This window comes from Bos grunniens, chromosome 13 (assembly GCF_055505025.1).
Source record: "Bos grunniens cultivar Pamir isolate PY7600 chromosome 13, Bosgru_T2T1.0, whole genome shotgun sequence".
Classification (NCBI taxonomy): Eukaryota; Metazoa; Chordata; class Mammalia; order Artiodactyla; family Bovidae; genus Bos; species Bos grunniens.
In genome coordinates this window covers 11,475,692-11,490,825 of record NC_141177.1, presented here as the reverse complement: position 1 = coordinate 11,490,825, position 15,134 = coordinate 11,475,692, and the positions used below count along the sequence as shown (strand labels likewise).

Sequence of the window (15,134 nt, the reverse complement as noted above, 5' to 3'; positions counted from 1 at the left end):
GTTATGGCAACCAGCATCCTCAACTGATGCAATTCTGTTCCCAATAATACGAGTTTTAATTAAAATTTGACACTGCAGTGAGGAAGAACACATGTAATGCGTTGGTGTAGCAACCGGAATAAAGTCTGCATAAATTTAAACCTGAGGATCACAACAATTTGTGGAATTTGCCTACAATTAATTAGGAACCCTTTTCTCCTCTGCACTGGAGGTTGAACCTGGTGGCCTGACCTTTAACTGTGACCTTAGGCCAGATGGACCTCAATATCCTGTTCTGTAAAGTAAGAGATTAATGAGGGAGTGGACACAACTCCAGACTGTACCAGGATCCTTGTTTTTCTCTGCATGCAGTCCATCAGTCAACAGACATTTACTGAGCACTCACTGAGTGTCCAGCTCTGTACCAGGTGTTAGGGATACACCTAGGTTATCGTGTTTCCTTCCATTTTAGAGCTTGCAGTCTCTTAACTTCTCAATTACACAAATGTTCATGAAGTCATAGCTGCCATATGTTTAAAAGGTGTTTTATGCTGCTGCTGCTGCTAAGTCGCTTCAGTCGTGTCCGACTCTGCGACCCCATAGACGCCAGCCCACCAGGCTCCCCAGTCCCTGGGATTCTCCAGGCAAGAACACTGGAGTGGGTTGCCATTTCCTTCTCCAGTGCATGAAAATGAAAAGTGAAAGTGAAGTCGCTCAGTTGTGTCTGACTCTTAGTGACCCCATGTACTGCAGCCCACCAGGCTCACCCATCCATGGGACTTTCCAGGCAAAAACCAATAACGGAGATTTGATTAGTTCGATGAGCTAAGGAAACTGAAGCACAGAGAAGCAACGATTTGCGCAAGACAACACCATAACAGTAACCCATTCAAAAAACAACAAACAAAAACCCTTTGCGGTGAAGTAGGTGACAGTCTTTACAAATAGAAAAATGGAGGACCAGGAGGATTAAGTGACGCGCCCCAGGTCACACCACAAGCCAATAGCAATGGGGTCAGGTCATCCAAACTCTGGCGCCGCTGATGCTTTCCTTTAGGCTATGAGAGCCAGGAACGGAACCGCACCTCGCAGGGGGCTCCGTTCTTCTGGTGGCACGGCCCTCCCTTCACCCTCCCTGAGATGGTTTTCCGATGTTCTCTGGCTCGCCTATTTCAGGTGAGGAGCAGGCGCCGAGGGAAGGCGTTGGACAACGAAGCGACCCAGCCGGGGTGCGCGCGGGGAGTGCAACCTCGCTTTTTGTCACTGACCACTCAGTTCAGGAACCCACCAGCCTCTGCCGGCTCCGTTGTCCCCATTGCGTGCTGCTAGCTGTGAGGTAAGGAGTTGGGGACCGGGAGAATCTCGACCCGCCTCGCCCGCGCAGCAGTCTAGCCCCGGGGCTAAAGGACACTAGGCCCACGCAGCCGTGGCCTGGCAGGAAGGCCCCCGGCCTGCGCTCCCCAAACCTGCTCTGTGCGCGTTTTGCGCCCCGCGTCCTGCGGGAAGGCGGGCCCGCCCCCCTGTGCGCGCAGGCGCGCGCCGCGCGGGGCTCGGACCGCAGCTCGGCGCTGGGCGGCCGCACGCGGGCCTTGCAGGTAGGGACCCCGGGGTACGAGGCTCCGCGGCGCCCGGCCCCGCCCCGCAAGGCAGTGCTGGGGCCTGGGACCCCCGGGCGTTGCTCCTCCCGAGCGCGAGGCGGGGTGCACAAGCCCGGGAGGAAGCTCGGGGAGCCGGCGTGCAAGGGGATCTGGGCGGTTGCGGGGCTCGAAGGCGAGGCGAGCGCGTCCGCCGTGCTGCTGTTGGAGGCAATCCAGAGGGTAGGGAGGAAGGCGGCTTGGTTTTTAGAGAAATGCAATCAATTAAGAGTTGTTCATTAATAAAAGAGAGGGCGTGGAGGGCGAGGGTTTGGTTTTCTTAGGAAATGGGTAATTTGGCAAACTTTCTCTTTCCCACCGTTGATTTCCAATTTTTATAACGGAAAATTGAATTATTATTATTTTGCCATAAAGGGAAAAAATAAAAAAGAATTCCGCCATTTTGGCGTTTTAAAAAGTAACCGTTCTGCGGGGCTGGCGGATCGGTGACCGCCCCGCCCGCCGCCGTCTACACCAGTCCCGGGAGGACTCGGAAGGCGGGCGGCGGTCCCAACCCTGGAGACCGAATCCATCCCTCCCGCGTTCCAGCCGCAGCTGCAGCGGGGGGGCGGGGCCGAGGCCCCAAGTTTGAGGCGCTCAGTTTTGCTGGGGTTCTGAGTGTGTGTCGGGGATTATCTGTCTGGGGCGATAGCGCCCCACCTTCCACACCTAGAGTGAGAGCATTTATTGAGCGTCTGTTGTATACGAGACCTTGATGGGCAAGGGATACGGGAAGTCTTGGCAGACAGACCAAGAGACAATAAACATTCACTCAGTAAATATTTATTAAGCATCTGCTATATGCCAGACACCAATTTGGGTTGGGGATCCAACAGTTGTTTTAGGCTGGGTTCCCTGGAAACAAGACTCTGAGAAGCTTTGAGTGGAGATGTATTAGGGTGCCCTTGGTGTTGTCACCTGTAGGAGAGGAAAGATAGCAGGGCGGTTGGGCGGAGAACGTTGAACTGCTGATGCAGTCTTAACAGAGGCCTCCACCTGTCCCAAAAGAAGTTCTGGAGGGCAGATGGCTCTGCTGAGATGCCCTAGACGGAGGCAAGGGGGCAAGGCCTTTATACCTCGGGTCCAGGAGAGGGCACTTGGGCGAGGCAGCTCCCCTGGTTGAGGGCAATTCAGAGAGGAGATGACAGCTGAGGGCTGCCAGTGACAACCTTCACTGTATCCCCTCCTCTTCCAGCCTCTGAGAGACACAGAAGGAGGAAACAGTACTCTAGCCCCTAGGGCAAGAATGTCTAAGCCATTTATGGGTTTCAGAAACCTGTGTTTCTTATGTTATTGATCACTCTTTACTCCCACCTCTTTTTCTTTCTTTTTAGAAATATTTATTTTTTCGGTTGCACGAGATTTTAGTTATGGTATGCCGGGTCTTTAGCTGGGGCATGTGAAATCTTTAGTTGCAGCTGTGTGGGATCTAGTTCCCTGACCAGGGCTTGAACCTGGGCCTCCTGCATTGGGAGCACGGAGTCTTAGCCACTGGGCCACCAGGGAAGTCCCCACATCTCTCATTCATTCATTCACTGACTAGTTTTGAGTGCAGTCTCTGGATCAGGCTCTTGAATGCTTTGTTCTGTCTCGTGGAAGAGAGACAAGTTAATGCATAGATAGACTGTGGTGGGTAGGCGATGGCACCCACTCCAGTCCTCTTGCCTGGAGAATCCCATGGATGGAGGAGCCTGGTGGGCTGCAGTCCATGGGGTCACTAAGAGTCGGACACGACTGAGCGACTTCACTTTCCCTTTTCACTTTCATGCATTGGAGAAGGAAATGGCAACCCACTCTGGTGTTCTTGCCTGGAGAGTCCCAGGGACGGGGGAGCCTGGTGGGCTGCCGTCTGTGGGGTCGCACAGAGTCGGACACAACTGAATCGACTTAGCAGCAGCAGAGCACAGCAGAGAGAGCTGTGTGTTAACTTTGTTTGGGGTGCGGGGAGGATGTGGATTCTGGGCCTTTCAGAAAAAAGGTATCACTCAAGCTGAGTCTTGAAGGATGATCAATAATTTTCCAGACATAAGGGATGTAGAAATGGACCAAGCAGAAGAATCAGCACCTGCAGAGGCCACAAAAGTGGTGCTCTGAAGGTGTGACCAGACTGCAGCGGGGGAGTGGATGGATTCCTGGTATCTGGCTCAGGCCTGGGAGCCATGTCAGATTGGTGGTGCTGCTTTGTGGACCTAGTGGGACAAAGCTTATGAAAATGCTGTGTGAGCTGCAGATTTGGGGGTTGGTAGTGGTAGAGGAGCGGAGAAGGCAATGGCACCCCACTCCAGTACTCTTGCCTGGAAAATCCCATGGACGGAGGAGCCTGGTGGGCTGCAGTCCATGGAGTCACTAAGAGTAGGACACGACTGAGCGACTTCACTTTCCCTTTTCACTTTCATGCATTGGAGAAGGAAAGGGCAACCCACTCTGGTGTTCTTGCCTGGAGAGTCCCAGGGACGGGGGAGCCTGATGGGCTGCCGTCTATGGGGTCGCAGAGTCGGACACAACTGAAGCAACTTAGCAGCAGCAGCAGCAGCAGTGGTAGAAGAGAAGTGCATTCAAATCACAGAGAAAGTAGTTCCCAGGTCTCAGAAAAAACAACCATCTAGCTGGGGAAAAACACAGTTGGTATTGCTAGCTAGGAACCCACAGCCACATGCAGTGGGTCTCAAACATCACAGGTGCCCTGGAGCCTCTCCCCTCCTGTGCTGGCAAGGACTTGTCTTCCAGAATTATTCTCTTTCCCCTGCTCTGTCAGTTTCTCCCTCTATAGGCTTATTTCCATCAGTTACAAACAAGCTGTATAGCATCTTCTATTTAAAAAAGCAAAATGGGGGACTTCCCTGGTAGTCCAGTGGGTAGCTCCCAATGCAGGGGACCTGGGTTCGATTCCTCGTCAGGGAACTAGATCCCACATGCTGCAACTAAGACTGAAGAGCCCGCATGCCACAACTTAGACCTGGCACAGTCAAATTAATTAATTAATTAAAATTTTTTAAAAATAGTTTTAAAAAAGCAAAATGGAGACTTCCCTGGTGGTCCCAATGCAGGGGACCTGGGTTCCATCTCTGGTCAGGGAACTAGATCCCACATGCTGCAACTAAATAAATAAATATTAAAAAGCAAACCAGGGCTTCCCTGGTGGCTCAGTGGTAAAGAATCTGCCTGCCAATGCAGAAGACAAAGGTTTGATCCCCGGTCTGGAAAGATCCCACATGCTGCAGGGCAACTAAACCTGTGCACCGCAACTACGGAGCCAGTGCCCTGGAGCCCCAGTGCCACAACTGCTGAGGCTCCCAGAACTAGAGTCTGAGCCAGTGCCCTGGAGCCCCAGTGCCACAACTGCTGAGGCTCCCAGAACTAGAGTCTGAGCCAGTGCCCTGGAGCCCCAGTGCCACAACTGCTGAGGCTCCCAGAACTAGAGTCTGAGCCAGTGCCCTGGAGCCCCAGTGCCACAACTGCTGAGGCTCCCAGAACTAGAGTCTGAGCCAGTGCCCTGGAGCCCCAGTGCCACAACTGCTGAGGCTCCCAGAACTAGAGTCTGAGCCAGTGCCCTGGAGCCCCAGTGCCACAACTGCTGAGGCTCCCAGAACTAGAGTCTGAGCCAGTGCTCTGGAGCCCCAGTGCCACAACTGCTGAGGCTCCCAGAACTAGAGTCTGTGCCAGTGCCCTGGAGCCCCAGTGCCACAACTGCTGAGGCTCCCAGAACTAGAGTCTGAGCCAGTGCCCTGGAGCCCCAGTGCCAAAACTGCTGAGGCTCCCAGAACTAGAGTCTGAGCCAGTGCCCTGGAGCCCCAGTGCCACAACTGCTGAGGCTCCCAGAACTAGAGTCTGTGCCAGTGCCCTGGAGCCCCAGTGCCACAACTGCTGAGGCTCCCAGAACTAGAGTCTGAGCCAGTGCCCTGGAGCCCCAGTGCCACAACTGCTGAGGCTCCCAGAACTAGAGTCTGAGCCAGTGCCCTGGAGCCCCAGTGCCACAACTACTGAGGCTCCCAGAACTAGAGTCTGTGCCAGTGCTCTGGAGCCCCAGTGCCACAACTACTGAGGCTCCCAGAACTAGAGTCTGTGCCAGTGCTCTGGAGCCCCAGTGCCACAACTACTGAGGCTCCCAGAACTAGAGTCTGAGCCAGTGCCCTGGAGCCCCAGTGCCACAACTACTGAGGCTCCCAGAACTAGAGTCTGTGCCAGTGCCCTGGAGCCCCAGTGCCACAACTACTGAGGCTCCCAGAACTAGAGTCTGAGCCAGTGCCCTGGAGCCCCAGTGCCACAACTACTGAGGCTCCCAGAACTAGAGTCTGTGCTCTGCAGGAAGAGAAGGGGAGTGGCAGTACAGACCCCCAACACGGCAGTGAGAAGCCCAGACTCCGCACCTAGAGCAACTCCCACTCAGCATAACTAGAGAAGAGTCTGCAGCAACAAATACAAAGCCCAGGAATAAATAAGTACATAAAATTTTAAAATAAATAAATAAAAAACAAAACCAACATCCTTTCCTTGAGAACTCATCACTCTCCAAATACTATCCCCCACATCAGTGTTCTTTGTATCACAACTCCTTGAAAAAACTGTTAGTCTCCACTTCCTTTTCTCCCATCCCCTGACAAGGACCAGTTCTTACTGTCAGTTTCCCCACTAGCATGCAGACTCTATAACAGAGGCCTCTGTGTCTTCTGTTCACTACAAATTGCAAAGAAAAGTGCCTGATACGTACTAGATGCTCAATAAATACTGAACTAATTGATGATTTCTCTCTGGAACCCACTCTGATCAAGTTTTTATGTCCACAGCTCCTCTGAAATGATGCTTGTCGAGATTTCTCATAATCTCCTTATTGCTAAAATGGTCAGCTCTCAGCCCTCATCTGACTTGATCTGCTAGTGGTATTAACACCATTGAGCAGTCCCACTTTCTAGAAACTTTCCTCCAGAAGCTCAGATGCTTCTGGATATTCTTTCATCTCATTGCAGGCTCTTTCTCAGTCTCTGGCTAGATCTTCTTCCTCTTCCCAACCTATTTTGATGAGCTCCAAGGCTCCCACTTTTTTCTTTATACTCGGTTCTATGATTTTTCCCTGCCATCTGTACAGGATGGTTTTTAAATTTACATCTCCAGCCTCCACTGTATCCCTTACTTCTAGAATGTAGGCTTCATAAGAGCACTTTCTCTTGTTTGAGACTATTCCCAAGGCACAAAATGATGATGCTGACTCCCAGTTGATCCACCAGTGTCTGCTGGGAAAAGGACAGAAACTTGAACAGAAGGGAAGTTCTCTCAACCACCCTCCCTTAGTAGATCTTGAGACAGAATGGAATTCTTTCACGAGTAACCATATTCATTCCTAATGACTGCCAATGTTTTGAATAAAAAGATTAGTTAAAAGGAATTAAAATGGTACAACTATATCAGCTGTGCAAAGCAAAATAATTTGAATTTAGAGAATGCTATTTTATAATTTTTTTAAAGGGGAAGTACTAGGGAGAACAAACCATGTGTGTGTGTGTGCGTGTGTGTGACGCACTCAATGGTGTCCAACTCTTTAGGACCCCACAGACTGCAGCCCACCAGGCTCCTCTGTCCATGGGATTTCCCAGGCAAAAATACTGGAGTGGGTTGCCATTTCCTCCTCCAGGGGATCTTCCTGACCCAGGAATTGAACCCACATCTTCTGCCTGTTTCTCCTCCATTGGCAAGCAGATACTTTACCACTTGAGCCACTTGAGAAGGGGGAACAAACCTTGGGTTTTTGTTTTTGCCACGCTGAGCAGCTAGTGGATCTTAGTTCCCCGACCAGAGATTGAACCTGGGCCCATGGCAGTGAAAGCACCGAGTTCTAACCGCTGGACCGCCAGGGAAGTCCCCGAACTTTGGTCTGAATGTTGCCTTAATTAATCAGGTTATATCTCTAAGCCTTTGCCTACTTGAATATTCACTCTCTATACAACATCCACTGGATCATGGAAAAAGCAAGAGAGTTCCAGAAAAACATCTATTTCTGCTTTATTGACTATGCCAAAGCCTTTGACTGTGTGGAGCACAATAAACCTGTGGAAAATTCTGAAAGAGATGGGCATACCAGACCACCTGATCTGCCTCTTGAGAAATCTGTATGCAAGTCAGGAAGCAACAGTTAGAACTGGACATGGAACAACAGACTGGTTCCAAATAGGAAAACGAGTATGTCAAGGCTGTATATTGTCACCCTGTTTATTTAACTTATATGCAGAGTACGTCATGAGAAACGCTGGACTGGAAGAAACACAAGCTGGAATCAAGATTGCCAGGATAAATATCAATAACCTCAGATATGCAGATGATACCACCCTTATGGCAGAAAGTGAAGAGGAACTCAAAAGCCTCTTGATGAAAGTGAAAGTGGAGAGTGAAAAAGTTGGCTTAAAGCTCAACATTCAGAAAACGAGGATCATGGCATCTGGTCCCATCACTTCATGGGAAATAGATGGGGAAACAGTGGAAACAGTGTCAGACTTTATTTTTGGGGGCTCCAAAATCACTGCAGATGGTGACTGCAGCCATGAAATTAAAAGACGCTTACTCCTTGGAAGGAAAGTTATGAGCAACCTAGATAGCATATTGAAAAGCAGAGACATTACTTTGCCAACAAAGGTTCATCTAGTCAAGACTATGGTTTTTCCAGTGGTCATGTATAGATGTGAGAGTTGGACTGTGAAGAAGGCTGAGTGCTGAAGAATTGATGCTTTTGAACTGTGGTGTTGGAGAAGACTCTTGAGAGTCCCTTGGACTGCAAGGAGATCCAACCAGTCCATTCTAAAGGAGATCAGCCCTGGGATTTCTTTGGAAGGAATGATGCTAAAGTTGAAACTCCAGTACTTTAGCCACCTCATGTGAAGGGTTGACTCACTGGAAAAGACTCTGATGCTGGGAGGGATTGGGGGCAAGAGGAGAAGGGGACAACAGAGGATGAGATGGCTGGATGGCATCACTGACTCAATGGACGTGAGTTTGAGTGAACTCTGGGAGTTGGTGATGGCCAGGGAGGCCTGGCATGCTGCGATTCATGGGGTCTCAAAGAGTCGGACACGACTGAGCAACTGATCTGATCTGATATACTATATGGGGTGTCCTGTGTATTTTAGGGAGGAAAAGCTGGAAGATATATCAGTGCACAAGAACAGGAGGAGAGAGGAGTGGAGCTTGGGAAAGACAGCAACCACTACAAGCTGATTTTCCCATTTTTAGTGGAGCTGCCAAGCTCCTCAAAATCTCTGTTCAGAGGGAGTGAGTTGTTTTTTGTTGAAGGCCTGCTAGTATCAAGACTTTACATATTTTTTCCATTTAATCTTCATCAGAGCGCTCTGAGATAAATACCATTATCCCCTTCATTTTACACATGAGGAGACTGAGGCTCAAGGAAAGAAAGCTACTTAGAATCACAGACATTTAAGGCGGGGGGTGGGATCTGAAATTCAAACTGACTTAAGTCTAATTTAAGCCTACATCTCTGTTCTTTCCTTTATGCCAGAAGCCATTGTCAAGCCCTGCTGACACCTTAAAGCAACCAAATATCACTTACTCATACACTGCTTTTTTTTTCTGGCTATGCCTCACGGCTTGTAGAATCTTAGTTCCCCAACCAGGGATCGAATACGAGTCACCAGCAGTGGAAGCACAGGGAATTCCCTATACTGCTTTTTATTAACAAGTTCAAATTAGTGAAATCCAACACAGCACCTGCTGCGTGCCGGCACATTTAAGGAGTTAAGTAAATGATAGGTATTAAGCATATTTGTTATGTCACTAGGTCTTTTTCCCATATATTTACATGTTTGACCCTTTATTAAATGTCTCTACTCCCTTTGCTTTATTAAAGCAAAATCTTGCACTGCCTGCATTTTCATACATTACTTCTTTGCTCTTCAGATTATAGGGTGTTTATGTTTTTTATTTTGTTTTTGTATGTGTATGTTTCTTTGCTTGTCTTTTTTTTTTTTTTTTTTGCATGTGGGATCTTAGTTCCCCCAACCAAGGATCAAACCTGTGCCCCCTGCAGTGGAAACTTGGAATCCTAACCACTGGGCCACCAGAGAAGTCCCCTCAACAGATGTTTGAGTGCCCACTCTTTGCTTGGGATTGGAGGAAGTAGTGGGCAGGAGGCATAAAAGAACACCATCAGGAAAGATCATCTCCCAGGAAAATGACCTTATGAGTGAAGGAGAATCTGGTACTTGAGGGTTCTGAATCCCCAGAGGGAGAAGGGAGTGATTCTACTGGGGGTGGAGGTGGAGGTTGAAAAAGAGGGGAATTTGGACTTGGCCTGGGCTGTGCCATGAGATAGCTGACCAGACAGAACCTTGGCCCGAGACACACTCTCTGAGACTCCCTAGAGTTTGCACAGCAGTTTACAAAGCATCTTCACACATGCCCATCTTACAGGGACGGGGGGAGGTGCAAGGTCTGGCCAGAGCTCTCACCTGGGTGACCTGGATAGAGCCAGGAGCCAAACTTTATGCTGGGCTCCTAAAATACCTTACTCCCCTCATGGCTGAGGCTTTTCTCTGAGGGTGGACAACTCCTCCTCATGGAGGCCCCCTACCCGCCTGATCCCCTTGGGGGCTGTGTTCCATTTGTAGGCCTACCAGGATGGAGGGGCATGCTGAAATGGAGATGCTGAGGACACTGAAGGGACCCTCCACAGGGGAGGTCAGCGTGCACCTGGTGGCCAGAGATAGTCCAGGCTCCGGTTCTCACCTGCCCACTGCTGCCTTTATCATTCCAGGTGGGCCAAGCCAGGGGTCTAGGGGAACAGGAGAATCCACATCCATGCCCAAGCAGATGTGGGTCCTGGGGAGGAGACGATATTTTTCACCTGCTTCCGCACTTGCATGGCAGGGTTGGAGCAGAGTCGTCAGGCTCACCTGTGTCGTATCTGTCCATGTATCTGTTCGCAGCCAGCTCGGCCGCCCTGGGTCTGCCCAGCAGTGCCCTGGATGTGTCCTGCTTTCCGCGGGAGCCGATCCACGTGGGCACCCCGGAGCGAGCGGCCGGCAGCGTACCTGTCACAGCCACAGTTCTGCCGCAGTTGAGCACCGGGCCGGCGGCCAGCCCCAGCGCCAGCACGGTGCGGCTCTTGGAGTGGACCGAGGCCGCAGCCCCGCCTTCGGGGAGTGGCCTGCGGGTCAGTAACTGTGGGGATTGGCGGGATCCAGCGAGCCGCCGCTGTGGGGCGGGGCCTGAGGGCCCGGAGGCGGGGCCAGAGGCGGAAGGTGGGGAAGCTGGCCGAGGGGGAGGGTTCTGGGGGCGGGGCTTGAGGTGAGGGACTCTGGGGGCGGGGCTTGAAGTGCTGGGCTCCCAAGACGAGACAGTTGCGGGGGGGTTCTAGGGCCTGTCTTACGGTGAATGAGCCTTGGAGGCGTGGCTTGCAGTGAGGCGGCGGGAGGGGGGACCATGCTGACTCGGGGTGGGTCAAGGGCCAGGAGTCGTGCCCCTCTGACCCTTCCACGGTACAGTTCCGGATAAGCGAGTACGCGCCGCCGAACATGGTGGGAGCAGAGCAACTCCCAAGCCCAGAGCTACGGCGGGAAGGCGTGGCCGAGTACGAAGATGGCGAGGCCCCGGCGGGGGGTGGCGGCGCGGACCCCCAACAGCCGGGTAGGAGCCCCAGGCCCGGAGCTGGGCCCCTGCGGAGGCTGGGAGAGCCCCGAACTCGCAGGGCAGCCGAGGCCAGAGGCGTGGCCCTAGGGGGCGTGGCCCGGGCCCCGGCGGGTGTGCCCCCACCGGCGGGTTGGTCTGGGGGCGGAGAAGGCTCTGGCGAGGGAGACAGGGCTGTCCAGTGGGGGAAGTGGGGAATGGGACCGAGGTGGAGGCCCAGTGTGGGCTCCGAGGTGGGCGGAGCCTGAGTGTGGACGTGTTGGGTGGGCGGCCTGAGGTGCCTTGGTCTCCCCCAGCGGACCTCCCCCAGGACCCTCCGGAAGGTCCGCCTCAAGACCCACCAGAGGATGATGGCACCTGCCCGTGCCAGGCTTGTGGGCCTCAGCAAGGCGCTGGTCCAGATCCTAGTTCCTCCAATGATGGCTGCCCTCAGCGCTTCCAGGAGCGGTAAGCCGGAGGGAATTAAGCCCCACTTCTTTGCCTTTCCGGCCCTGAAGCCCCTTTGGGGCTTCTCCGGCCCCAAGGCCCCGCTCCTGTTCCGATCTTTGAGGGGAGGTGGATGGTGCAGGGTGGGTGGTTCCTTCCCTCAGGCTGTCTGTCCCTCAGGTCAGTCATAGTGGAGAACAACTCAGGCCAGAACAACTGCACCAGCGCTTCTGAGCTCCTCAAACCCGTGAAGAAGAGGAAGCACAGGGAATATCAGAGCCCATCCGAGGACGAATCTGAGCCAGAGGCCATGGTAGGAAGCGGACAACTGGGAGGGCAGGGGGAGGTTGTACCTCAGTTCTCACCACTCCCTCCATTAATCCAGGTGGTGGGGCTGGGCCACAGAAGACACATAATAACTCACTCATTGTATTTTTGGGTCCTGTCTGGAGTCAGATCCTGTACTTGGTTTCAGGGAAATAAATAAACAACTTTCCTGTTTTTCTAGAGCCCCCACCTCAGTCTAATAGCAGGGCTGTCACTTTGACATGAACCAGCACCCAAGTAGGTCTGCAGGCAGATGGAAAGATTCCTCACTGGGGCCCCATCTCTGGGCTGGAGGCCATGGAGCACAGGGCAGGTATTCGTGTCCTCAGTTTCCCCACCTGGGAGTGAGAACTGTAATCAGGCTGTGTAAACTAGGGGGTATGAGACTGTGCCCATGTGGTAAAGGGTTGTCTGCCAGAGCTGTGTTCCTGCTGGTAGCCTAGAAGAATATCCACCCACTGGGAGCAGAACACCGTGTGGCCAGAGAGCTAGGCCTGGGTCAGGAATAGAGATAGGGGCTTCACGCCAACTCATAAAGACAGGAAGCTGGGATCTGTTGTCCTCTACAGGAGAAGCAAGAAGAAGGAAAGGATCCAGAGGGACAACCTACCACTAACACCCTAGAAAGTGACGAATGGAACAGCAGCCAGCCTGGTATGATGGCCTGTGTATATATATTCATGAACCATGTGTATATGCCTTTGGAGGTGTGAAGCTGGGAGTGCAGGTTACCATTGTGATGGTGTATTGTACGTAAATAGATGACCCTAAGTTAGCATGTATGTGTGCGTGTGTGACAGAGTGTGTTTTTGGTTTGTGCCATGGTATATGTATCTTCTTGAGGCTAATATCATGTGTTTGTTTATCCTCTACTATCCAGCGACTTAGCAGCAGCAGCAGCAGCCAGTTGTGAGTAGGCCTCATAATATCCAAAGACTTGAGCAGACTTTAATGGCACCACATGGTATTGCTTCCCTGTGGTGGTGTGGGCAAGTCCGTACTGGTCACTGGTCTGACCTTGCTATTTGGGCCTCCATTCTAATCCTTTGGTTTTAAGAAAAATGGAACAAAGATCATTATTAGCGAGCTGTGGCCCTCAGACCTTTTGCATTACCATCTCCACTTTCCATGACAGCAGCCAATTGGAGCCAAGTAGAGTTATCACACAATCACCCAGAGACTGTGTAGCAATGTCTCTCTGCCTTCCTCAAAACTGAATCTCTTCTACTAGTCATTATATCCCTGGTCCTTAGCCCAGAGGCTAGTGTGGAGTACACTCTCAATAAATGTTTGTTCAGTGGATGAATAAATGAGTTGTATGTTGAGTGAACTCCGGGAGATGGTAATGGACAGGGAGGCCTGGCGTGCTGTGATTTATGGGGTTGCAAAGAGTCGGACATGACTGAGCGACTGAACTGAACTGAACTGATGTTTCCTGAACTGAACTGAACTGGTGTTTCCTCTTGGACTATGGTTTGTTGCATGAGTCACTGTCTTTCCTGTTTCTTAGAGAGCCAGAGAGTGAGGTCAGTTTTAGGACATCTTTCTCCCTTGATGAACCCATTGCCAGTCAGAGGAACCTGATCTGTGTCCAGGGCATCAAACACTATAGTAGTCTATATTCTGCCTATCTTAGCCAAACCATATTCTCATGGCTCTCTTTCTCACCCAAGGCTGTCACATCAGAAGCCAAAGTCTTAGCTCTCATTAGTTTTTGTCCTCTTTTAATTAATTAATTAATTATTTGGCTGTACCAGGTCTTCGCTGTGGCACGAAGGATCTTTGATATTCATTGTGGCATGTGGGCTCTTTAGTCGAGGCATGCGAATTCTTAGTTAAGGCATGTGGCATCTAGTTCCCTCCTCAGGGATCAAACCTGGGCCCCCTGCTTTGGGAGCATGGAGTCTTAGCCACTGGACCACCAGGAAAATTCTGGTTTATGTCCTCTTAAGTCTTAAATAGAGGCAGGAGTTAATATATCTAACTATATTATATATATCTAACTATAGATATCAGAGAAGGCAATGGCACCCCACTCCAGTACTCTTGCCTGGAAAATCCCATGGACGGAGGAGCCTGGTAGGCTGCAGTCCATGGGGTCGCTGAGGGTCGGACACAACTGAGTGACTTCACTTTCACTTTTCACTTTCATGCATTGGAGAAGGAAAGGGCAACCCACTCCAGTGTTCTTGCCTAGAGAACCCCAGGGACAGGGGAGCCTGATGGGCTGCCGTCTATGGGGTCGCACAGAGTCGGACACGACTGAAGTGACTTAGCAGCAGCAGCAGCAACTATAGATATATAGATATATTGGCTCCACTGCTCTGTCTTTCTTAAGAATGTACTTTCTTAAACTAGCATTTTTTTCTGCTGGGTCCTGTTGACCAGGTTGAAGTTATCTTTTGATTTGTACGTTTCACCATCTCAACTGTGAACATTACTGTGTGGCATTAGTTCCTGGACATTTTCTCCTTTCTGCCTTTTTTCAAGGGAAGAAACCTTGTCAGTAGACAGAAGTTTGCTTTTATGGCTAAAATCTTTCTCCACTCATTTTGGGGACCTTTTAGCAGAAGAATCTGGGAGTAGGAGTGGGCATGTCAGGGCTGCTCATGTGTGCTACGTGTGCAGAGAATCTGTGTCTAACGTATCCATTTTTTTCTACAGTTAATGCTTTATACGTATTTTTGTAAGAAATAGCTTTCTAATGGCTTTATTGAGTTATAATTCACAAAACATGCAATCTACTCATTTGAGGTATACAATTCAGTGGTTTGTGGTCTATTCATTGAAATGTATAAACATAACCACAATCAATTTTAGAACATTTTCATCACTCCAAAAAGAAACCCTGTATCTATTAACTGACATTCTGCCCAAAGTGCGAATTCCCCTCCAGCCTTAGTCAACCACCAATCTACTTTCTGTATACATGGATCCGCCTGTTTTAGACATTTCATATAAATGAGATCATATAGCATGTGGTCCTTGGTGGCTGGCTTCTTGCAGTTAGCACAGTGTTTTCATAGTTTATCCGTGTTGTACCATGTATCAGTATGTCGTCCATTTTTATTGCTGAGTAATATTCCATTGTAGGAAATATCACACTTTATCAACTGATGGGTATGTGTGTTCTTTTCCACTTTG

At 50.7% G+C, this 15,134-nt stretch overlaps 1 protein-coding gene across 6 annotated transcripts in view; it reads left to right on the top strand.

The window, feature by feature from the left end:
• Positions 1-1,036: 1,036 nt before the first annotated feature.
• Positions 1,037-15,134, top strand: part of L3MBTL1 (L3MBTL histone methyl-lysine binding protein 1) — a 34,553-nt gene continuing 20,455 nt past the window's right edge. For 2 of the 6 annotated variants that reach the window (XM_086331723.1, XM_086331722.1), the window contains exons 1-7: positions 9,567-9,810; positions 10,220-10,365; positions 10,538-10,764; positions 11,096-11,237; positions 11,534-11,684; positions 11,844-11,976; positions 12,560-12,644. In XM_086331723.1, coding sequence (XP_086187849.1) covers positions 10,230-10,365; positions 10,538-10,764; positions 11,096-11,237; positions 11,534-11,684; positions 11,844-11,976; positions 12,560-12,644 — 874 coding nt within the window. In that variant the 5' untranslated portion in view covers positions 9,567-9,810; positions 10,220-10,229. Of the gene's footprint in view, positions 1,316-9,566; positions 9,811-10,219; positions 10,366-10,537; positions 10,765-11,095; positions 11,238-11,533; positions 11,685-11,843; positions 11,977-12,559; positions 12,645-15,134 lie in introns of those variants that run through there. The other 4 variants (XR_015138997.1, XM_086331724.1, XM_086331720.1 and 1 more) reach the window with 4 other exon arrangements.